The 23181-nt window shown below is 45.9% G+C and overlaps 1 protein-coding gene across 1 annotated transcript in view; it reads right to left on the minus strand.

Moving 5' to 3' along the window:
* Urb1 (URB1 ribosome biogenesis homolog) overlaps positions 1 to 23181 on the minus strand; it is a 61474-nt gene that overhangs the window by 16564 nt on the left and 21729 nt on the right. The window contains exons 11-26 of the mRNA XM_031364363.1: positions 22467 to 22640; positions 21628 to 21757; positions 20870 to 20986; positions 19645 to 19757; positions 16813 to 16932; positions 15582 to 15698; positions 15033 to 15171; positions 13711 to 13881; positions 12545 to 12738; positions 10828 to 11046; positions 9640 to 9819; positions 7515 to 8367; positions 6739 to 6937; positions 6045 to 6231; positions 3144 to 3202; positions 974 to 1167 (exon numbers count right to left, since the gene is read on the minus strand). Coding sequence (XP_031220223.1) covers positions 974 to 1167; positions 3144 to 3202; positions 6045 to 6231; positions 6739 to 6937; positions 7515 to 8367; positions 9640 to 9819; positions 10828 to 11046; positions 12545 to 12738; positions 13711 to 13881; positions 15033 to 15171; positions 15582 to 15698; positions 16813 to 16932; positions 19645 to 19757; positions 20870 to 20986; positions 21628 to 21757; positions 22467 to 22640 — 3166 coding nt within the window. The remainder of the gene's footprint in view (positions 1 to 973; positions 1168 to 3143; positions 3203 to 6044; positions 6232 to 6738; positions 6938 to 7514; positions 8368 to 9639; positions 9820 to 10827; positions 11047 to 12544; positions 12739 to 13710; positions 13882 to 15032; positions 15172 to 15581; positions 15699 to 16812; positions 16933 to 19644; positions 19758 to 20869; positions 20987 to 21627; positions 21758 to 22466; positions 22641 to 23181) is intronic.

Here is a 23181-nt window from a genome sequence, read left to right on the forward strand (position 1 = left end):
CTTCATAATCACCATCTTTCTAGGACTCGCAGGGCTCAGGATCTACTGTTCCCCACCACCACCAATTTTAAGAAACCTAAGATTTTAAAGTCTAAGAATCTTTCCAATTATTCCACCACAATCACAATACACAGAATGTATACTCCTGCCTGCACCGAGGGTGGAGAACATTTTTAAACTATCTGTACCAGTATTTTTCATCTAATAGTTTTCTGTCTTCAGCTTAGCAGTTTATGACAGAGCAACCCTGTGCTGATGTGTAATAGTCTGAGCGTGGTAGCTTTCTCTCTAAACGGTGTTCCTTTGAGTGTGCAGGGACTGTGTTCTGACAGTCTACACTGCACTCAGGACTCATGCCAAACTGCATGCCAACTGGGTTGGAGACAGTGCAAACTTGGCTGGAAAGACTTTATTTTTTTAAGTTTTATTTATTTTATTTATATGACTACACACTGTCACTCTCTTCAGACATACCAGAAGAGGGCATCAGATCCCATTCCCGATGGTTATGAGCCACCATGTGGTTGCTGGGAATTGAACTCAGGACCTTTGGAAGAACAGTCAGTCCCTGGAAAGACTTCTATAGCAATGAGTTATCTCCATAAGTTCAAGCCCTGCTGCTCAGGTTCAATCTTCCCTACAAAGTTACTGTAATTAGTCCACTCTTCTCAGGAGAGATTTGTTTTCCCATCCCTCTCAATGTCCTCCAATTGCCAGACTTCTAACACCAGGTCCTGACGGGGCACATGAGCCCTAACACAACCTCCGTAAACCCGCAAAGCCTTCAAAGCAGGTGGTAACTCCTGGGTCACTTTTAAGACACAGAAGTGTCTGGTCCTTGGATTTAATAGACACAGATATTCTAGTATTACATTCTGAAAACAAATGGGGTGAGAACTTTGCTGCACGGCTGTGTGGATGAAACTGGAAGATAATACTGCCACTGAGTGGGGCGGGCACAGTGCATGGTCACCTTTTACTCGACTGTCTGGAGTTTCCTCTTCTTCAGATGTCAACATGGTTGGCAAAAACAGAGAATGCTGGGTGAGCATCATGTGGACCACTGAAAGCTGAACAAGTTTTGTGCGCCCAGAGCTTTCTGGACTATACAGGAGCTTTATGGCATTGAGCAGAGTCTTCAAAAAGGTGAGGTTGTGGTACCGAAATCTGGGAGACAAGTCAAAGGGAAAGAGAGTCATGAAGGGAAGTTCATTTTTTAAAGAAACAAGCAAAAGTACAAACTTTTGAGTTTCCCAGGCTGTGTATCACTCCATTACCTGGATCTGTCAGTGACACGCTTCATTGTTTAATCACAGTCCTATCTGTACACCATGGCAGGGATCACTAGCCCACACCATGATGACATCTTGTCATGATACAGACATCACAGATGGATGGACAGAGACTAAGACAACTACATTTCTAAGAGCCACAGCCTCATGTGGGGCACCATCACATAGAGAGGATTGTTGGCCAAACCATCTTATGTGCTACATGGATGCACATCTCTGTGGCACAGACATCAAAAGAACTTTCTGTTTAGCTGACCCAGCAGGCAGCAGAACTGAGTTTGAGGACAGTAGTCTCTGCAGTGGACCTTTCCAGTTTGGCCCTAATCCTTTAGCCATTTGAAACACACCAAACTATGTCTTAAATCCCTTTCAACCCACCAAAAGATCCACTATAAAACAATCTCTGAAGCTGTATGTGAGTACTGGGATGTCCCTACATTTGCAATCCTAGCACTTGGGAAGAGGGATCAGAGTCGGAGGCAGCTTGGGCTACATAGTAAGGCCTTGTCTCAAAAGGTCTAAAAAGAAAAGAGGAAGAAGAGGAAGAAGGGGAAGGAGGAGGGAGAGGAAGGGGAGAAGAGGAAGGAGAAGGGGAGAAGGGAGACGGGGAGGGGAAGAAGAGTAGCAGCAGCAACAGAAGAGATGGAACCTGGAACTGTCCTTCACTTCATTCTCCTGTGTAACATTTTCTCGGAATGTTGGATATCATGAGTGATGAGGAAATGAAGACTATAGGCACCATACATCATTTCCTGACTCTCTGAACACCTAGACTGAACCACATCAAGTGTGAGTGATGTCATATGAACTCTTACACATTTGCTGCTGGGAACACAAAGCCACTCAACTGTATTCATCTAGCGACACTCAAAGTACGCGGATACTAACAGTCTGCAGGCCCCTGACTAGTATATATGTAAAATGGGTGTCAATATGAACCCACAGACAAGTGGGAGCCATTGCTGGGGCCATAATAGTGGAGATGGCTTAGGGAACAGCCTAGATGTCCACCAGCAGGGAACTGCTAAATAAACAACTGTACTGTCTAAAGGTGCACTTCTATTCAGTGGTAAAAACTGATGACTTTCAGATCTACATACTTTAAATTAGAAACATCTGAGTTTAAAAAGAGACAAAGAATAATATGAATGTTCAAAATGTCAAACACATTCATACAATAATACACTGTGCTGTGAAATACACTCTGCCACACAACTCAGTGGTATAAAATACTTTCCTAGCATTTGTAAGACCACAGGCTCAATAGTACAAGAACAAATAAATAAAACCACAAGCAGAGCCTTGAAAGGAGACAAATGACATCCATCGTGTTTGAGTACAGTTATAATCTATACTTTACATGTTTATAACATAGACAACTGTGATATCCGCCATGTCTGAGTGCAGTTATAATCTACACCTTACATGTTTTACATTTCAGTTTTATGTACAATGTATGCTTATGTGTGGACATGTCACAGCATGCATATAAAGGCCAGAACACCAAGTACATCCAGGCCAGAATCAAGCTCAGACAGTCACACTTGGCAGCAAGCACTTTTATCTACTGAGCCATCTTGCCGGTGGTCTGTTTTTTTTTTTTTTTTTAATGAGATAAAGTCTCACTCAGCCCAGGCTGGCCTCGAACCTGATATAGCTGGGGATGACTTGGAACTTCCTCCCAGTGCTGCATTGCAGACAACACTAGCATGTCACTTCCACATTCAAGTTTGAAGATGTTTTGCTTCTCACAGGCAAGGCTGACAGCTGCTCTAACAACAAGCGAAAGAACTGCATAGTCACAACACCCATAGCTTTATAAGTAGCACCAAGAAAAAGAAATTCGCTTACTTGAGTCCTGTCTTCACAAACTGCTGCCAGTCACTGGGGTCAACCTCCTTAACAGCATGCTAGAAAAAAGCAAGCAAAAAATGCACATGAAATATGTCAGTGAGCTGAAAACACGGAGGGCTCAACGTGCAGTCTTCTGGGGCAGTTGAACTAGCTCGGGATCCTCTCATAACTTTCTCAATCAGGGTTACAAAGGACTCTGTGGTCCCTCCTACTGAGTCTGTCAGTCAACCTGCAGCTGCCCTAGTTACCTAAGGCCATTCCTGTTGAGACTAAGAGGGCAGAGACAGACAGGAAAGTGATCTTAAAACAAGGACTAACACATACAGACTTGGAGTTAGAGCAAATAAAAACAAAGTATCCAAACAACCTGGAACTCACTGTGTAGCTACCTTGAACTCCTACTCATCCTGCCTCTACTTCCTGAGTGATGTTTATAGGTATGGGCTACCAGGCTCTATTATTACCAGGGCTACCAGCACTGTTTATTTAGTGCTGCTGATGGAACCCAGAGTTTTATACACTCTGAGCAAGAGTTCCAACCACTGAGCTACAACCCCTTGTTTTGTTATTTTAAAAAAGTAGCACAGATGGTTTATTAGCACGCCCACATACCCTACATCAAACATGCAAAGGGACATTTCTTTAGTGGTCCTGTTATCTTTCCATGCCTACCTTTTCAGACAGCACTGGTGGATTTGCAGTTAGCTTTTTGGACAGTACTCAGGGGACACTCTAGCCCAACCCAGGAAACAGTATACAAAGAGAAGATAAGAGGTCTGTGGAACATGCGGCTCAATGCTGGCCCTGAGGCACCAGCTAAGTACAGTTCACATATGTTGCTTCCACCAGGCCAGCCATGCATGAGACCTCAGTGCCAAAGGCTGTGAAGGAGTACACAGATGGAAAAGGCTAGCTAAACACACAACTTCACCTCTCTCCACTTCCTTACACAGATGCAAAAGCCCAACAACCACACGCTCCCAGCACTCTGACTTCTTTGCATGGGCTATAGCTATTGGCTGAGAGCACAACAAAGCCTGCTACCCATGGGTACCACGCAGGACTTATTACAGCACTTTTTTTAAAAGCAAAAATCATGGAAAGCTACCCATAGGCCCCAACAATGTGTGCTAAGCACATTTCACTAGGAGGGCAGCACCACTGCCAACACTAAAATGTGTCCACAGACACTGGTGTGGGAGAAAACGTGAACATATGGTATCATGTTAAAAAACAAACAAAACCAATGCCTAAAAATCCAGGCCACACATGACATGCACACGGTTCCATTAACACTTAAATTTAGTTCTATCTCAAATACATGCATACAGAGATATAAAACATCTCTGGGATAGTCATTCTCCTAACACAGTGGAATGGTCCCTCCATGCTGTCTTACTTTTACACTGGCCTGCAGGCTCGAAGCCAGCACTCCACCACTCAGCAACCTCTGAGCTCTGCACTACCTGTTTCTGTAGCAGGGATATTTGTTAGCTTTATGATCACAAAACCCAGGAAATTCAAATTTTCATGGGATTAGAGAGAAGGATGGTAGACGTACATGGAATACTATTAAGAAACAAAAGCCTAGTTACTCATTCTCATATCTGCAAAGTATTATTTAACCCAGGAAAGCCACACTAAAGAATACACATTGAAGTTATGCCATGTTTGGGTTCCTGTTATTTTAAATTCACAAACCTGTAACATAACAAATTAAGTCTAAAAGTACAAGCTATAGTTTTACATACACACATGCACACGATATATATGATATACATGACATTGTGATTTGTAATGAACTCATGAATAAAAACATCAAGCAGCTAGATTAAGGTAGCCACTCAAGCAAACATTTCAACATCCTTCTGAAGCTCTGGAGCTTTGCTCAGGGTTTTACAGTGAACAAATGATGGTACCTTCCTGGAAGCTAGCTAGCTATATGCCACACCTCTGGAACTAGTACTAACTTTTGGGAAACTATTTCCACAAAAAACCAAAAACCCCAAAACACCACCACCATCACCACCACCACCAACAAAAAAACAGTTTAAAGGGGAGGGGTACTTTAATAGAAGGGAATAAGCATGGAACATTTCTAAATTTTATAACCAAGCTGCAGAATAAACAGCTTACTGAAGCCAATGCTTAAGAAACTAGGGATGAAAAGCCAAGGGCCATCATAAGCAAACTGTTCAACCCACATTCTCAAAACACCCTCAAGTCAGCCACAGGGACAAGGGCACCATATACTGATGAATGAGGGTAAGAGTGACAGATTATTTTTTTTTTATTAGAAACAAAGTAATCCAGAAGACAGGAAAGCAGTACCTATAATAAAATAGTTAAGGAAAAACTAAACTATCGGCTTTGAATTTCAAACCCAGTAAAACTTTTCCCAACTCATCCCATGAGGCCTGCCTTACCTAACATAGCATTAATTACAGTAGAGCCAAATTAAACACAACTATTCCTTATGAACAATGGAGCAACAACTTCAAACAAAATTTATTAGCAAGTCAAATCTAACAATACAGAGCAAGGCTAATACATTATGATCAATATATATCAATAATACATTCTATAGGCTTATCCCAAGAATACAAGGCTAGCTTATTATTAACTATTAGAATTCACCCTATTAAGAGACTAATCAAGAAACAGTCTAAAACATCTCATTAGATGAAAAAAAAAATCTGATAAAATCCAATATCCACTCCCGATAAAAGATGGCTAACAAATTCAGTGCCCTCCTACCCCAACTCGCCCCTAGACTGCTCTCATTTCCTACGAGGCCATGTTTACACCACACTGCTAGAAACGCATCTTTGAAGTTTGGCTTATCTGGCTTGCTGGCCCCTTAGCATGCTGCCAAGATTGTTAAGGAAAGACACTTACCAGCAACTCGCTTAACCGGAGCAGCATTGTCTTCTCTTGCTCCTGAGTGTTTTCACCTTCTGGCTCCCTGCCACTGAAGGACACAGCCAGCCATTGTATACAGGACCGCAGGAGGGTCCTCCTCCAGGAGCCCAGCTCTTCTGTTGACTCTGCCAAGGCTGCTGAGACAGAGTCAGCCACGATCCAACTGCAGCAGGAGACCAGAGTGGCAGAGTCACAGCACTGCTAAGCGCTGTGTGCATAGAGACTCATGCTGCCCACTCTTGGAGCCACTCTCACTCAGCCATACACTGTCAGGAACAACAGGTCTCTCTCCACTCAGTTTTAACTAGGGCCTCCCCACCTCAGCACAAGTGACATACGAGCCTGGTGCTTTCTTTGAAAGACTGTTTTACTGAAACACCTAGGGGCACTCTGTCCTCTCTACCCACATCACCTCACCCCAGTTAGACCCTGAAAAACAACTTCTGGGGACACCACTCTAGTAGAACACTGCTCTCAGGACATTGGGCCCCAGCCATCCACAGGCAGAGATGCACTTCTTCAGCCATGATGGCTGCTCTAGCCAGAACTGCTGTTGCATCTACTAATACAAAATGACAGATGCTTTTCATTAACTTTCACTATACGTGTCAAAGAGACAAGTGACACTAAGAAGAGGAAAAAAATCATCCAGTGGCCTTGGTTTTCATACCTCTTGTGATTACTCAGAGTCCGAAGCAAGTTGGGTAAGTGGTCCATGAGGACATGCAGATCTTTGGTTCTTGCAAATGGAATGAGCTGGGCCAGGGCCTCCAGATGCAGTGCATCTTTGGAAGGCCCAGCAGTATGAAAGAACCTGTCTCGTGCTTGTCGCCACAGAGCCCTCAGGACAGGAGTGACAGCAGAGGATACTAGGTAGACACAAAGCAGAAGTCACTGTATGCAGTGCAGAGTCCTTATGAACAAGCAGTTACCTGTGGCAGCCTTCTTTAGGAAGCACCTGTCACCACAGACACAAATACAGAGCAACAGGGGAATCATTTTTATGTTCACTATAAATGACAAAGTTGGAGGTGGTTGGTGCCAGACCTGAGGCTCAGCAGGGGGAGAGAATTGGATTCACACTGTCCAGACTCAGTATGAACTCACTAACAACTTTTCTGAGGAAGGGGACAGTGTAATGGGACAAGGGATGGATCAGCCTTCAGTTACTTCAGCTCAATCAGAAACCACCCCAATGACTGCCCACTCCACCTGCTTTTCTAATTAGAAATGGGTAGGCAGGCACTTGGGGCTGGCTGCACCTTACTTCCTAAGGTCAAGAGACAGATGCTGAGATGTCTCAATGTTCTCAGCCTAAAGAGATTCCAGTGAGGATGAGGAGCAGGACTGTACTGGCCCATACATAAGTTACAGAGTTTAAGATGGCAAACAATTCTGCCTTTCCTGGTGGAAACTCATGTTGCCCCAAGCCAGCTCTTCCCATACCTCCCGTTGGCCGCATGAAGCTCCCTTGCATCCTGTGCTGGAGGTACACATGGATAAGGGGGAAGAAGTCATCCAGGTGCTCCTGCAGGCTGAGCTCCACACCAGGCTGCCCACACCACAGCTCAAACTTCAGTAGGTGGGTACCACTGTACTGAAGGAGTAGGCTGGCAATGCCCAGGGCTGCCTGTGTCCGTCGGACCAGGCAATACTCAAGCACATCAGCTGGGACCACGGGGGCCAACACAGGGTCTTTCTGAAGAGTCTGAAGGAACACAGTGTCCAGCTCATGCTCAGCCAGAGTGGGGAGCAGAGCCCCCAGGCCTCGCACATACTCAGCGCACCAGAGTAGCTCACTGCTCTGCAGCTGATTCTGATGGCTGCTTGCCAGCAGTTGTACCAGGATCTTTCCAAGACTGCTTAGTTGTCTCTCCTTCTCCGGAGACTGTGTGCCCTGCTGGGTCAGCAGGTGGGCCTCTGGCAGGCCCAGTAGGGCCAGGGTGATTTCTCGGATCTGGATTCCTTCCATGTATGGGTGCAGCTCTCGCAGGGCTTCCAGCTGAGGCAGGGTCTTGGGTGTTGTGGCTGAGTTCACAGTCCTAGTGCGGAGCTCTCTCAACACACTTTGAGTGATGGCTTCTGAGTACTTTGCCAGAAGGCCCAGCTGACCCAGTTTATGGAGAATTGGGGAACTTGCCACCAGTAGTTGAAGGACCCCTGCACTGAAGTGGGCTGCTAGGAGCTTCACAAGGATAGGGCTGAGTGTGTGTGGGGGTAAGGCTTTCTGCTCCAGGGCTAGAAACCAAGTCTCCAGTGTGGGATGCTTAAGGATGGTCACCAGCAGCTCCTCTACTGTCTGAAAAACAAAGTCAAGGGCATACTTCACGCACCACAAAGGGCCAGAGGGAGGCCACAGCTCCCCAAAAGCATTCTGTGTTCTCAGTCAAACAGATCAAGAAGAACTTTGTAAACCTGCTCTATCCTTAGCCCCAACTTGTAATGTCACTCTCAGGCAGGTTTGCCACTTCCTCACTGTTGCGCTCTCAGGACACTACAGTCTTCTGGGGTGTCTGCACTTTCCCATCCATTCCCTGCCTGGAGTACAGTTTGTGCCCACCTAGTCACCATCACGTCATTACCCAGCAGAGCAGACATAATACAGCATAACTGCCTTTTCCTGTCATTCAATGGAGGGGATGGTCATGCAGTAATGTAAAAAGGGATTAAAAGCAGTCACTTGCCCCCTGCTGGTGCCTCTCTGGTGGCTTTGCTCTATTGATCAGATCTGGCAGAGGACCATGGGTATATCCTAACAAATGGGGCAGAATAGTCATAGTTAGACAATGCCCTTGAGAAGTTGGATAGAGACTAAGGCACAATTATGAACTCAAGTCAACCCTGTCTCCACTTTCAGGTGCCCCCAAGAAATGAGTTCTGGCCCAGGTGAATTCTTAAGTCTTGAGCAGCCTGCAGCCGCAGGCAGGCTAGAGAATGACTGAGTCCGGGCATATCTCTTCTAGCCTTACCAACCACAAGTCCTGGAAGATGGCCTACTATTCCTAGGGTCGCAAACAAGTTTCTTATACCATGTTTGTTTTTGAGGGAAGTAAAGGAACCTATCTATTTTCCAATAAGGCTTTGCCAAACAGAAACCAGAGATACATCTCCCAGAAAGTAAATGTGGATCAAGGAAGAAAGCAGCCTATTTCAGTAAGGCTGAAATGAGAACATACTTCTCCAAGCCCACTGGGAGTTACCTGGCATACATACTATGACAGAACTAGCCATCTGGCCCCAGTGAAACAGGAGACTACAGACAGGAGAGTGCCCCAGTCAGCAGGGCACAGTTACTTGGCCCTCACTCTAACGTCCTCAGGAGGCTCAGGGTACAGGTACAAACTGTACCTGAGCTGAGTGCTGACTTGATTATAAAGGACTGATGACTCTTGACTATAAAGAGCCCGGATGAAGCTGTTCTCCCTGGGCAGGGGTTACAGATGGCTTGTAACATCTCAGGTGTAGTCTTCTACATTTCTCTATTCTCCTACAGAGAACATACAACTCAGAAATAGCCAGCATCTGCATCCTTGTAGGAAAAGGAGAACAGGCTGAAGGGGGAGGGGAGTACCTTGTCAGTAGCCAACTCAAGTGAAGCCACGGACTCCATGTCCAAAAAGAGATCAGACTCGGCCCGGGCAGCCTCCAGCTTCTGCTGATTCTGGGCGTCCAGCTGCTCAGAGTGGATAAGCAGGTGCTTAAGGAGATCCAGGAGGAACTGAAGGAGAGTTGGGCCCATGCTTCTGCCCAGCTGTAGGAAATACATGACTCTCAGACAAGGTAAGGCTGAGCAGCCACAGAGTAGTGACTGCCAGGCTCCTGTGGAATCAGAGCAGGAAACTGCAGGGAAGGCCAACAAGGTAAGACTTGTAAGCAGAGTCTCCACGTTTCTTATCACATAGGAGATTTGGCTTCCTCCAGAACTATAAGGCAATCTCCCTCTCCCACCATTCTTCCTCAGATTAGCCCAAGCTGTAGACAAGAGAACACTTGGGTATGTACTCACTATTCACAGGAGCATGGGATAAAGGAAACTCATCTTCCTAAACCTCAGTGAAATACAAATGTTAACTTTGGCTAAGGTAAGGCAAAAGATGGCTCAGCAGGCACTAGCTGCCAAGCATGATGAGCTGAGTTCAGCCCCAGCCTCTGGCCTCCACATGCATGCATGTGCACATAAATAAACAACAAGTAAGTAAATAAATAAATGTATTAAGGTTGGGTTTTTTTGGTGGTGGGGGGTGTGTTGATTTTTCAAGACAAGGTTTCTATATGTAGCCTTGGCTATCCTGGAACTCACAGAGCTCAGCCTGCCTCTGTCTCCTGAGTTGCTGGGATTAAAGGTAATTAAAGGTAATTAAGGTAATGTGCTACCAACACAATTTTGTTGGTAATACCTGGATTTTTTTTTTTTTTAAAAGAGGAATAGGCCAACAAGCAAACCTAAAGTAAGAAAGTATAAAAGCATGTCAGTAGAGTTCAAAAGTGAGCTACTGGGATCACAAATCATCAAAGACAAGATTGGCCATGCTGCTGTGTCCAGGCACCAAAGGAAGGGCCTGGTCCTGAGTCTACACACTAGCCAGGCAGATGCGCTGCTGCCTCTGCACAGCTGTTCAAGGATAGGTCAGCATGGGAATACAGGGCTAAGAGTCAGGTCCTAGAACTGGGGTCTGCCTTATCTGGATTCCTGTCCCTCCCTGTGGTGCAGACTGAGAAGAGCACATGTGGGGGCTGGAGGAGAAGGAAAGGCACTGACCTGGCTGAAGTTCTCCACAGTGCTCTTGAGGTACAGCAGTACCTGCTTGGCTGAGCGCAGCATGTGCTGCAGAGTTAGGCTTGGGACAGCGGCTAGAAGCTTTGTCTGAACGTTCTTATCCCCAAGTGTCCGGCTTTCATAGGCTGTTTGCAGCAAGGTGGAGAAGCAAGAAGATGATGGGGGTGTATATGGTCCTGAGCTACCGGACACCTGCAGTGGCTGAGGGATCAAAAAGGATAGAACGGGAAAAAAATTACTTCAGAGGCAAAGGCTACACACACTACTGACAACTGTGGCAATGTGTACTGAAGGGCATTCACACTAAGCACGCAGGGCAGTGTGCACTGGACTCAAGGGAACTCCATCCCAGCACTGACAGGCAGAGATCATCCTAAAGTGTATGCCTGCTGACCGGAGGCATAGGTACCTGGCACTCAGTACAAATAGACCTTTTAGTGAGGAGCTGACTGTCTCGGCCATGGGATTTGATCACGGTGTTACCAGGATGATTTGCTGCAAGCTCCCTGCCCACCTCTGAATACCTTGTCCAAAGCAAGCTCCCTGCCTACCTCTGAATACCTTGTCCAAAGGACTGGGGGTAGAGGGTTGGATAGTTAAAGGAAAGAAGGATCCTGAGCAGTCCTGCTCCAAACAAGTTATTCGCTTATAACCACCAAGCTGCCATCTACATTTACACATGACTCAGAACACATGACTTCCTTCAGCTAATGAGTTCTGGCACTGCGTCCAGAAGCTCAGTGGTTCTCAAAGCGTGGTCTGAGGACCAGGGTAGCAGCAGCATTACTTGAGACAGTGGGACAAAGGCTGAGTCTCAAGATCCCACTCCATACTTGCTTGTCAGGACACGAGCACAATCAGAGCCTGGCAACTAGGTTTGAATAAAACCCACGAAGGATGAATCCTGCTGTGATCCACTCCAGAGAGTGGACACTAACACCAGCACATAGGCAGAGTGTCATGGAACCGAACCATCTGCCGACTGTTGGTGACCATGGTCTCTTTGCAGAGGAAGGTGTCAACTGCTGTTCTGGACATAAGCTCTGGAAACAGGCTGACCAAATCCTATCCCACCACCAACTGTGGGTGGAAGTTCTTTGCACGTGCATATAAAGGGTGATCAGAGTCTTGGCCTACCTCTCAGAGGTAGTGGATCAAATGGCTTAAAATATACATGGAACACCATCAACACAGCTACCATCACAAGAAAAAGGCCCTACGTTATTTGCATTTTTAAGCATAGCTGAAATGGAATGAATCCACACAAATCCACAGCAATGTTTACTCTGTGCCCCAGCTTTTAGACACACAGCAACTGAGCAAGAATCCCATTACTCAGATCCTCCCCCATCACCCCATTTCCTTCCCCGTTATGGAGCTCATGGGGTGTATGAGGGGCAGGCATGTTAGCTGAGAACACTAAAGTCTCCAGAAGATTGTGAAATAAACACTTCTTTTACTTGGGAAGGAAAAAGAAGTAGAAGCCAAACTGAAGCAGTGACAAGGCAATCTTGTCATTAGGGAGCTGCTCCATTGACATCAGCTGAGCAGTGGACAAGACTGGCATTCCTCTCTTAAGCAGAGGACAGAGGAAGGTTAAGCACTGGCACTGCAAGCTGTACAGCATCTGGACCCTGCAGCTGCATGTCCAGCTACACCATGTGAACAAACACTTCAGGGAGCAGTGAGTGCAGCTCACCAAGGCCTCCTGGGCTTGCTCGGGAATCCAGAGGCTGTAGTATCTGTGAAACTGGGCAAGATGCTGACCGCAGAGCAGGCTCACAGGCTCAAACTTGTCGTAAGACTGGAGCAGAAGACACAGAGCTAGGGGGTCCCTCTGGGTATGGAGAAGGTCGGTCAACACTGCAGTCATATATGCCATGATGCTTTCCCCTGCAAAGGAAGCAGGGAAGCCAGGGTTAGGGATTAATGAGATTGCTTCTGAGATACTGATGTGATACCATTCCATACTCACATCAGACCCAGGAGTACCAGCTCCATGAAGGGTCAGATGTCCATGTGGGAAGGCACATGGTCTGAAATCAGGTCCTTAGGTCTGCGAGGAGACCCAGGTATGTATGTATGTATGTATGTATGTATGTATGTATGTATGTATGTATGTATGTATATATGTGTGTGTATGTACACACACACACACACACACACACACACACACACACACACACACAGAGCTAGACTAAAGGGCCAAGGACTTGCAGGTGGCTTTCTTGTCCCTTCCTCTGTCCTGGCACATAGGCCTTTCCGAGTCCCTCTCCAGGCATAGCACTCCCTGCCTGATCAGACCCTCTAGGATAACCAGGATTGCCTTGCCCAGGATCATAGAAACCATGCCTTCAGATAGCACAGCTATGAGATAGGAAGAGCCTATATCCCTGGGCTCTTCCCAGAAGACAGCCACCAGAAAAGCCACCTGGCCTGTACTGGCCTATGACAAGGTCAGGCAGGGAACGGACTTTTCACCCTCCAAACTACTGCCATGTGGGCTCATGATTGTGATGATGTGTGGGCTCTCCAGAATGCTATGGGCTGTGAGTGCTCTCAGGTCTAAGATACTTGGGAAAGGCAACATAGTCAAGGATTATAGCTATCCTGACAGCAGGACTGAGTGCTGGCAAGAAAACCTCAGCTACGGCTGGTTCCACGGAGCTGTATAGACACATTCTTCCAAATCCATCCTTCAACAGCTACTTTGCCAGCAGCCTAGTCAGCCTTCACATCCATCCCTGGGCTCTGAGCTACACGTTGTGTCCATCACTGGGGAATCTGACCGCTGGCCCTTAGCACTTCCAGCCCCCAACATTCTCAACCCCAACCTCCTCGGGCACCCTAACTACACACAGGTACCTGCTTCACATTCTGTCCCAAGGAGCAGCTTATTCCTGGCTTCCAGAGCTGCAGGGACCAGAGCACTGAAGGGGAAGGTGAGCAGAATCATGTCTTCATTTAACAAGAACCCAATATTCTCGTCCAGGCCCTCGCTGCCTTCCACCAGGACGTCCACCATGTCCAGCACATCTGAGACAGAAGAGCGGAGGCTAGCTTAAGTAGGAGACATCAGAGGATCCCACTCGAAACAGCCCCAAGACAGGGAGCGGCAAGAGAATGTTTGCAAAAAGAGAAAAAAAACAAAAAACAAAATTTCCAAACTTCTCTGGGGGAGAAATGCTTCCCAGAGTTTGGGGGTGAACACATGAGAAGACAAGGTCTACAGTTTTTACGGTATTTGACAAAGTACAGGCTACTCTGCTAAGGTGGTAACTAAAGCCCAGGGACATTATTACCCCATGTTCACACAAGCAAGCTGATACCTGAGAGGGCTATAGCACAGACCAGCAATTGGGCATCTAGGTTCAAACCTTTTTTTTCTCTCCTCCCTCCTTTCATCCCCCTTTCCTTTCTTCTCAGAGAAGGGGAGGCCTCCCATGGATAGCAACCCGCCTTGGCATATCAGGTTGCAATAGGACTAGGTGCATCTTGACCTACTGAGTCTAGACAAGGCAGCCTAGTTAGGGGAAAGAGATCCAGAGGCAGGCAAAAGAATCAAAGACCAACCCTGCTCCAGTTGTTAGGCATCCCACATGGAGACCAAGCTGTACATCTGTTACATATGTGTAGGAGGTCTAGGTCCATCCCATGTATGCTTTCTGGTTTATGGTTCAGTCTCTGTGAGCCCTATAGGCCCAGGTTAGCTGACTCTGAAGGTTTTCTTGTGTAGTCATTGACCCCTTGGCTCCTTCAACCCTTCGTCCCCCTCTTCCACAACATTTCCTAATGTTTGCCCGTGGGTCTCTGCATCTGTTTCCAACAACTGCTGGGTGAACAGGTTCAAATCTTGAAGTTGCAAGGAAGTATTTATGGTAGCCAAAGTGACATAAGTGGTCTCTCTGTTGCCAGCCCTCTTAAGGAGGAAAGCAATGCCTTCCTCACCTTAGAATTTAATAGTGCCAATACACAGTAGACAACACGCACACAGAAACACCCAGCAGCTAAGTTCTTCTTCTATGGCCCAGTTTTTAAGTGAGATGGCTTCATATCTAGAGTGGCCTCCTCTTTCTCACAAGAAATTGGAGTGTCTGTACTCTGCGCAAAGCCTCGGCACAGGTCTTGTTCTGTCTAACTGTGGCCTGAGATTCAAGGTACAGGCAGGTGCTGGGCATGAAACCTACCATCAATATGGGAGATGGGAATGCTGGCATCATCTGCATCTTGCTTCCCCACAGAAGCCTGCAGGGTGCTGGCTTCTTGGACAAACTCAGAAGCTTTGTCCGTGTATGAGTAAGGATTCACTACCAGTGTCAGCAAAATCTGAACATAAAAGACAGGTGAAGACAGTTAAATGGCAACAAGAGAAAAGAGCCCAAAACACCCTTGGTCAAGTAAGAAAATATTAAGTGCCAATAATCATAATAATAATAATAATAATAACAACAACAACAACAACAACAATAATAATAATTTTATTGAAAAGATTTTAAAAGCTTTCTGTTATACAATTTTAAAAGTATCTTCTACTCAACTGGCTTGTAACTTGGCTTTTTGGATAAATGTATTCGTTCATGAAAAGCAAGCTTCCCAAATGAAATCAATTGCTATTTCAGAGGCTGACATGGAGCGGGCTCTCAGTGTCAACAAGAGAGGAGAGGCACGGGCAGGAGCCCCTTGGGTGTGGCCAACTCAGCTGCCCCAGCATACTGCTCCATGGAGCTTGCACTCACCCGCTCCAGGAACTGAATGACGGTTTCCTTGCGCTCCTCTGCAGTGCTGTCGAGATGCTCCAGCCAGAGCTCCAGCTCTCTCCATGTGTGTTCGAACACACCTGTGTCCCGAAGAATCTATTGGCAGTGGAGCCATGCGAAGGTCAGAGAAGAACTTACTTTCTGTTCAGCTGCACAAGTTTCAAACCAACATGCCAGAGTACAGCACCAGCTATTCTCCCGGGACGGGAGACCTCACTGCTGAGCACAGAGGGCCAAGATCACTCCATGCCGTACTGGGGACAACATGGTTCCTTTCTCACTACTGTGTACTCCCTTTCCTTTCCTTAAGGAGAATGATCCAAGTGGTTCCTAGGGAACTGGTTTTTATCTGGATTTCCACAAGACCAGATAAGCATGTGTGACTCAACCTTTAGTCTGAGGGAACTCCAAGCCTAGGTAAGAAGCACCACCATTCCTACCACAGTAGAGCTTGGAATGAGACAAGGTCTGTTTACCAAATAAATGATCCCCCGTAATGGTCCACTGACGTAGGAGGCTCAGGGGCTAAGTGCTCTTACGGCACAGAGCCCTGCAACTGTGTGCATCAAACTCCCCAAACTGTAATGTGCACCTCTGCTGTTATTAGTCAGTAAGGAAATGGCTGCATCGGCAGGAACTAAAACAAGGTGGGCCTCAAGCCGCTCAAATAAAAAGCTCAAAATGCAGCCCTCGTCTTGGCACCAACTGCCACCATTCGTGTTTTTGAGACAGGGTGTAGAAATGTGGCATTAGAACTACAGGCATGAATTAGTGTATTATATGCCAGGCTGGCCAAGTGACCTTGGAGGACTAAGTGCCACATGCAAGAGAGAAGACAAGGGGACCAAGTCCTCACTCCTGTACCTCACTCTAGGGACACCTGAGATGGGGGTGGTGGGCAAGGTCAAAAAGTGAGAGGCCCAGGGAAGTGTGGGAAGGAGGGACAACTGTCCTTCTGAACAGTTTCCCATGGGAACAGAGTGTATGTAGAGTGCTAGTCCTGACTGACTTTCATAGTTCACCTTTCCAGTCCCCACACGTACACACACAGACACAAAATAAACAATTAAAAAATTATAAAAATTTTAAATTTACTATACTCCAAATAAAAAAACTCATAAAACTCTACTCCTAACACATTCTAAGTCACCATTATACAAAAAAATCATGCAACTACTTATCAGACAAGAAACTGCTACAAGATACTGACCTTTATGATCAGAAGCTTAGTGGATGACTTGAGCTGTAAATGGATACTATTCACAAACATCTTCATCAGCAGGTAAAAGACTGAACGTTCTCCTCCAATGATTTCTGCCTCAGGACCTTCCTAGAGTTTGGACATTGTCTCAAACTGTTAATATGCACAATTAACAAGGGGCACAGCTTGCTGAGTAAACACGTGACTGACTGCATGCTCGGCACACTACCAGGCTATCTCATTTTAACTACCAATCAGAGAACAGTGCCAGGATGCTACCCATAGAAAACCTTAGAAGTTAGGGTACTCATTCAAATGCTCCAGCAGCACATGGTAACAAGTTGCAGCAGCAACAACACATAAGCATTTCTAGGGCCACAGCTCAAAGTCTTCATGGATATGGATCATGGAACCCTCCCTCAACCTAGGAAGTGGCATAACTGTTATCCTATCTAACTCACACAGAAATCCAAGTCCCAGAAGGTAAGTGTCCTAGAAGCAAGCTCTGGTGTAGACACTGCACACAGGTGGGCAGTGAAGAGCAACCCAGAGCTGTTCACCTCAGCTGCATTTCATCAGGACACCATGTAAACACACCAGCCACTCAGTGGGCACATAATAGGGACTTTAGAACAGCATCCAGACTTTGAACACATGCCTTAGATCAGTGGTTCTCACGCTTCCTGATGCTGCAACCCTTTAATACAGTTCCTCATGTTGTGCTGCCTTCAATCACAAAATTATTTCGTTTCTACTTCATAACTGTAATTTTGCTACAGTTATGAACTGTAACATAAATATCTGATTTCTGATGATCTCAGGTGACCCTTGTGGTCATTTGACCCACATGCTGAGAACCTCTGTCTAAGAGAGTGCACAGAACCTCAGAGCCTCGGCTCACACTCTGTAAAGTCTATGTAATGTGTCATGTCCCTTAGTGGAGAGGCTTAACCCTGAATATGACAAAGTTCTGGGGACTGGGTCCAGTATACAATGCCAGTACAGAAGATGCACTTCAGAAGCATGAGATAGGTAGAGCACAGAATGTCAATTAACATCATATGTGTAGTGCCACCCCCCACATCACCCCAACAGCTGTGTATTCCTGGCTGTGCTGTAACTTGCTCTATAGATCAGGCTGACCTCAGACTCAAAGATCTGCCTGCCTCTGCATCTCAGGTGCTGGGATCAAAGGCATGCACCACTACTTCCAGACTGTCAATCAATGGCTTTAGAGTTGCCATTTCTTTCACATTAAGTGGCTTCTTTTGGGCAAATTTTCATGGACAAAGATTGTGTGGAAAACATGTTTTAGTGACATCTTGTGACACTCAGGATCCAAAAGCACTCACAGTGTCATGCCACAAAGTGCTGAAGGAAGAATTACACACCGCTGTGTGTCACTTGCTGTCCCTTCTTGATAACTGCTCTCTGCCTCCATTGTTTCTATCACCCTTTAAAGACTCTCTGGAACACACTTGGACAAGTGATCCATCAATAGGAACTCCCTGGTGTATTCTGTTTCATAGTGCTGCCTTGATATGCAGATGAGATGGTGCAGTTACTGGCTAGTGCCTGGACATTCGGGAGGATTTGTTTGCCCTTTCACCTTTACCTGTAAAGGGCTGCCTTTGTCCTGGGAAACTGAGGGACAGGGACTAAGCCTCCCTTCTCACCTCTGCTTCTCCTCCTAGAGGTAGCAGGTGTCCTAGCGTCCACCATGTCTGTACATATACATGTGTGAATAGTTGTGAGTGTGCAAGCACATGTGCACACATCCATGTTGGTATTCCCTCCTTCTGAATGATAATTATTATTTTATTCTTCTTTTACCATCTTGATACATTTGTATTGATTTACATGTAAATTCTCTTATTCCTTTGACTTACTGCTTGCTACTCTACAACATACTACTATCTGGATTGCTTTGTTTTTAAGGTGAGGCCCAAGTTTCTTGTGTTTTTTTTTTTTAAAAAAAAAAAAGTATGAAGGAGAGGTAGCTCAGTGCTCAACTAGCAAACAGGCTTTAGGTTCTACCCCTAGCACCAGTGTGATAAAGGACAGTTCTTCTAACTTTCTAAGTATATCATCAAGATCTACTGGCCCAACTCCGCTGATATGAAACTCTATCAACATACAGCATGTCACTTCAGCAAGGAGGCAGCTAAAGGCTGACAGGAGGGCTCTGGACAGCACTACTTGGGCCCACCAGAGCTATATAGCATTCATAGTGTCCTGAACTCTCTCTGACCCCAGCAGCCTGCCTGACATGGTATGGGTGGAGTGGCCAAAGCACTTTGTGTAACCTGCCATCTTCTAAGTCCTTATGCAGTTATGAATTGCCCTCAACTCAGAGAGCATCAAGCAAATATACCTTTCTGAAAATGCTGTGTCTAAATGTCAGCATGCCTTTCCATGCTACTGATTCCATATAAAACAGTACACAAGAACCAAGCCACTGTATGATCTGAGGTACTCAGAAGCACACAGAATCTTGCTGGTCATCCCTCAGTGCACACGAGGGACAGCATCAGGGTTAGAGGGCACAGGTGAACATCTAGTGCCTGCTGACCTTCCCTACAGGAGTAAACATTCTGGTCCTAGAAAATGCTACTGAAGACACGCAAACACCGTGCCCACTATCTGCCAGCATTTCTGCCAGCCTCAGCTCTCTGTTGGCATGGTGGTATTCCCATCCTGTCTACTGAGTTCTTTCAGGGTGCGAACAAAGGGAAAGTGATCTGTTTTATTTCCAAGTGTGTTCACTGACAAGAACTGTGAAAGGATGGAGAGAAAAGCCAGCCAAGCACAAGCAAAAGACTGGAGATGTTCGATTCCTACCTGTGCCTTCAGCCATAAAAACTTGTTAGCAGGCAGTTCCAGAGCCACCTTAAGCATGTGGTGCTGCAGGATGGGAGGGACCTCCTCAGGAGGGCCCTGCTCAGAGATGATGCCTGCAGCCAGAGATCAGGAAAACACAAGATTATCCAGAATTGAGACCCTGACTCAGAAAAGAAAAAGGATGTAGTCTGTTCTATGTCCCTCACTCAGGCTGTAAGAAGCATTCCTCTCTTGACACCCCATACCTGACGTCTATGAGGATTTGTCAACAAAAGTCCAAATTCTACATGCCCAAATACCCCTTGTCAGTTCCTTAGCTAATTTTAACCTGTCCTATAACTGAAGTCACCATACTATAGCATTCCATACTACCTCCCAAGTATAGTCCCAAACTCATAAACTCTTATATCACCCCATTACACTAAGCAGAGAACAGGTCCTATTATTCAAGCCGTAAGTATTTTGTGGAGAGAGACTATGATCACCAAGCCTGAGCACTGGCCTTACTCCCTAGCCTGGTCGCTAGAGTCCTCTCCTGCTTGGGAAGGGTATGGCTCCTAAGACCTACAAGGCCATACCTCTATACACTTCATATTCATGTAGAAAAGTCAACTTTTCACCCTTGATGATTAAAATGCTAATTACAAGTCTTGAAAATAATTATTTCAATAACTTATATAAATTCCAAGAATGGTATTTTTACAAGTCATCTGTAGGCCCAATTACAAAGTCAATTTTATTAGGCAAACTTGACCATCAAGGAATTGTGTCCATACCAGCATGATGATATTTTATACAAGATGGCTTGAGCCTGACTCACTTGGGTAAAACATCATGTAACCATGCACATTGCACCTCTCTATATATAAACAGGATGGCATGCCCCTTCTACAGGCTCTCCTTTCTTCTGTCCCCTTATACCCTTGCCTTGGAATGAGTACCAAATGACCCGGTTTAGGGACAAACGTGAGCAGTTTGCCAAGGCTGGTTGGCTTTTCTCCACTCTCACTGCTATCCTATGTGTTCAATAAGTATGGAATAAGTGCCCAGCTAGCAGAGAAAATAGTACAAATAAATTATGGTGGTGGATCATATCTGCTGATAAACTGCCCACACTACCCCTTCCTGATCCTCAGCTCCTAGACTCTGCTGTAGTTTATTGGAATGTCCTTTATCCCCACTGGCAGGAACAGAGGCAACTCGCCTGCAGTCCCTTAAGACCTACCTTTTAGGAGCTTGCTGAAGTCAAAGTTGTATTGCATGATCATGTGAGGAACAACCTGTTGGTAGAGACATATGACCTGGAGCAAAACGGATTTCAGAAGAATCGTTTCTGCATCGTCTGCACCAAAGGGAGACAACACGCATTAGGACAAGTATGTATCTTTTGTCCCTGATCAGGTGAGCATTCACACTACAGCCCTAGCCAACTGCAGCCTACACACTCATGCTACAGAAAACATAGTAACTACATCTAAGGGCCAATGTGATTAACAGGGTTGATACTGTTCCCTGGACCTGGTCTTAAGCCTTCTTTACTGCTGTAGCCTGGTCAGGCCAAGGCTACATACCACTATATGGGCTTCCTGTCCTCAGCTAAGCAGTAGAGATACACAGTAAGGACTGCCCTGTGGTGTCTTAATATGGAAAACCATACCTGGTCAATACCAGATTTTAACACAAGATGGACCTCTGGCCCACCTCCATCTGCATAGCAACCAAGAGTCCTTACCCACTCACATAGCATAGGCAGTCAAGTCTTCAGAGAGACATGGTGCTAGCATACAACGACTGAAAGTCTTTCTGATACTAAAATCTACAATTCCACCTAATGCTTCTCCCTAAGCAAACAAGGAGGCAGATTTTCATGGTCAGTTCTTGACACATAACTGCTTGAGGCGGCGCCTCTGAGGAGCCATCCCAGCTGCCTGCCATCCCTGCTCTCTGTCCCAGTTCAAGAGCAGAGGCAGCTGAGGTTCTCACCATGCTGGACAGCTTTAGAGGCAGTAGGAGTCTTGCTACTGCTCTCCTTCACTTTCTCATGGTCCTCCTTAATCTCTTGCTTTTTAAATGATTGCCAGACCCAAATAACAGTGTTCAGATCTGGCAAAATCTAAGTGAAAAAGAGAAGCAAAAATTAAAAATCAGTCATTTGAAACACAGAAAGACATCAATGAAAATTGATGTATTAACAGGAAAAAGCAAAAGCAAATCCAGAGAAGAGGAACAAAGGGCGGGTGAGAACAGCTCGGCCCCGGAAGCTTGCTTCTGCAGTATATCCTAGGACTACACTTAGTCTTTCACTCAAACCAGACAATGGAACAGGAGGGACTCTTCTTGGGAACACTGCCAGTAACCTGCCAAGTACCACCAGAGGCTCCACAATGCTGGCCAGTGTGTAGAAGCCATACCTTACTAGCAGAATTAGCCCTGGAGAAAACAGATGTTCTCCAGCCACCAACTCTCATTCCCTTCTAACTTGAGCCACAGTACCATCTGTGTGTGTGTACACTTTCAGGTAAGGAAAGAAGCACTGTACAACCACACATGAGCCATTCTAGTGGGACCTGTTTCTGTACAAAAGCAAGTCATAGCCTGACTCCTAGCTCGTGCACAGATCTGTTCTAAGTGAGATCTATAAGCAAACATTTTAATAGCTGCTCCTGAGTACTGTGCCAGGACACCGCCTGCTAGCTTCTCTAGCCAGCAGCTAAGAGGACACACCCCTTAGCTCCCACCCCATGTCCCAGGATAATTTTTTCTCTCTTCTGTGCTAAGTGAAGGGGTCTGAAGTGAAAACTCAAACCTGGACCTGCGCCCACCTTGCCCAAGGCTTCTCTGAAGAGCTGAACAAATTCTTCCATCATCTCAGCTGTGTACACGTCTGAGTCTTGCCATGCCTCTTTATCCAGACAGTGGTCAACTGTTTTTAATGCTCTCTTCAAAATGTCTGAGATAAGGGATAATGCTGAGTGTTTTACAGGTATGCTGTCCAACTGGGAAGAAAAGAGAATTAGGGTCACATGTGTGTCTCAGGGACAACTGTGCTTGACGGGCTCTTGCTCTTCAGGTTACTATTAGGGAAAAGCAGAAGAGGTAATAGGACTCTACACTGAGAACTTTCCCTCATAGACGTCTACTCTATCTGACAACTGCAGTTGCCAGGAAAGCAGCTCCTGCATGTGGAATCTCACAGTAGATTTTGTTCTGCATGTACTTCTCAGTGAGTCTTCCCTGACAACACTCAGCTATTACATGTTATCTGCAGTGACAGCACAGGTTCTCTCTCCAGCAGCCACTTGGGGTCCATAAGAAGCACTCACATGAAGTAAGGTAGAAAGAACTCAAGAAAACATGTCAGGTTGCTCATGATGAAACCCACCTTGATGAAGACTAAGCAACTTTGATGACTTAGATAAAATCTGTCCCCCAAAGTTTACATGCTAGAAGTCTAGTTCCAATATGGTGAGAGGTGATAGAACATTTAGGAGGTAGTATCATGGAATAGGCTTAAGTTGTGAGTTAACACAGTTCTCA

The sequence above is a fragment of the Mastomys coucha genome, unplaced genomic scaffold, assembly GCF_008632895.1.
Source record: "Mastomys coucha isolate ucsf_1 unplaced genomic scaffold, UCSF_Mcou_1 pScaffold12, whole genome shotgun sequence".
In the NCBI taxonomy this organism is placed as follows: domain Eukaryota; kingdom Metazoa; phylum Chordata; class Mammalia; order Rodentia; family Muridae; genus Mastomys; species Mastomys coucha.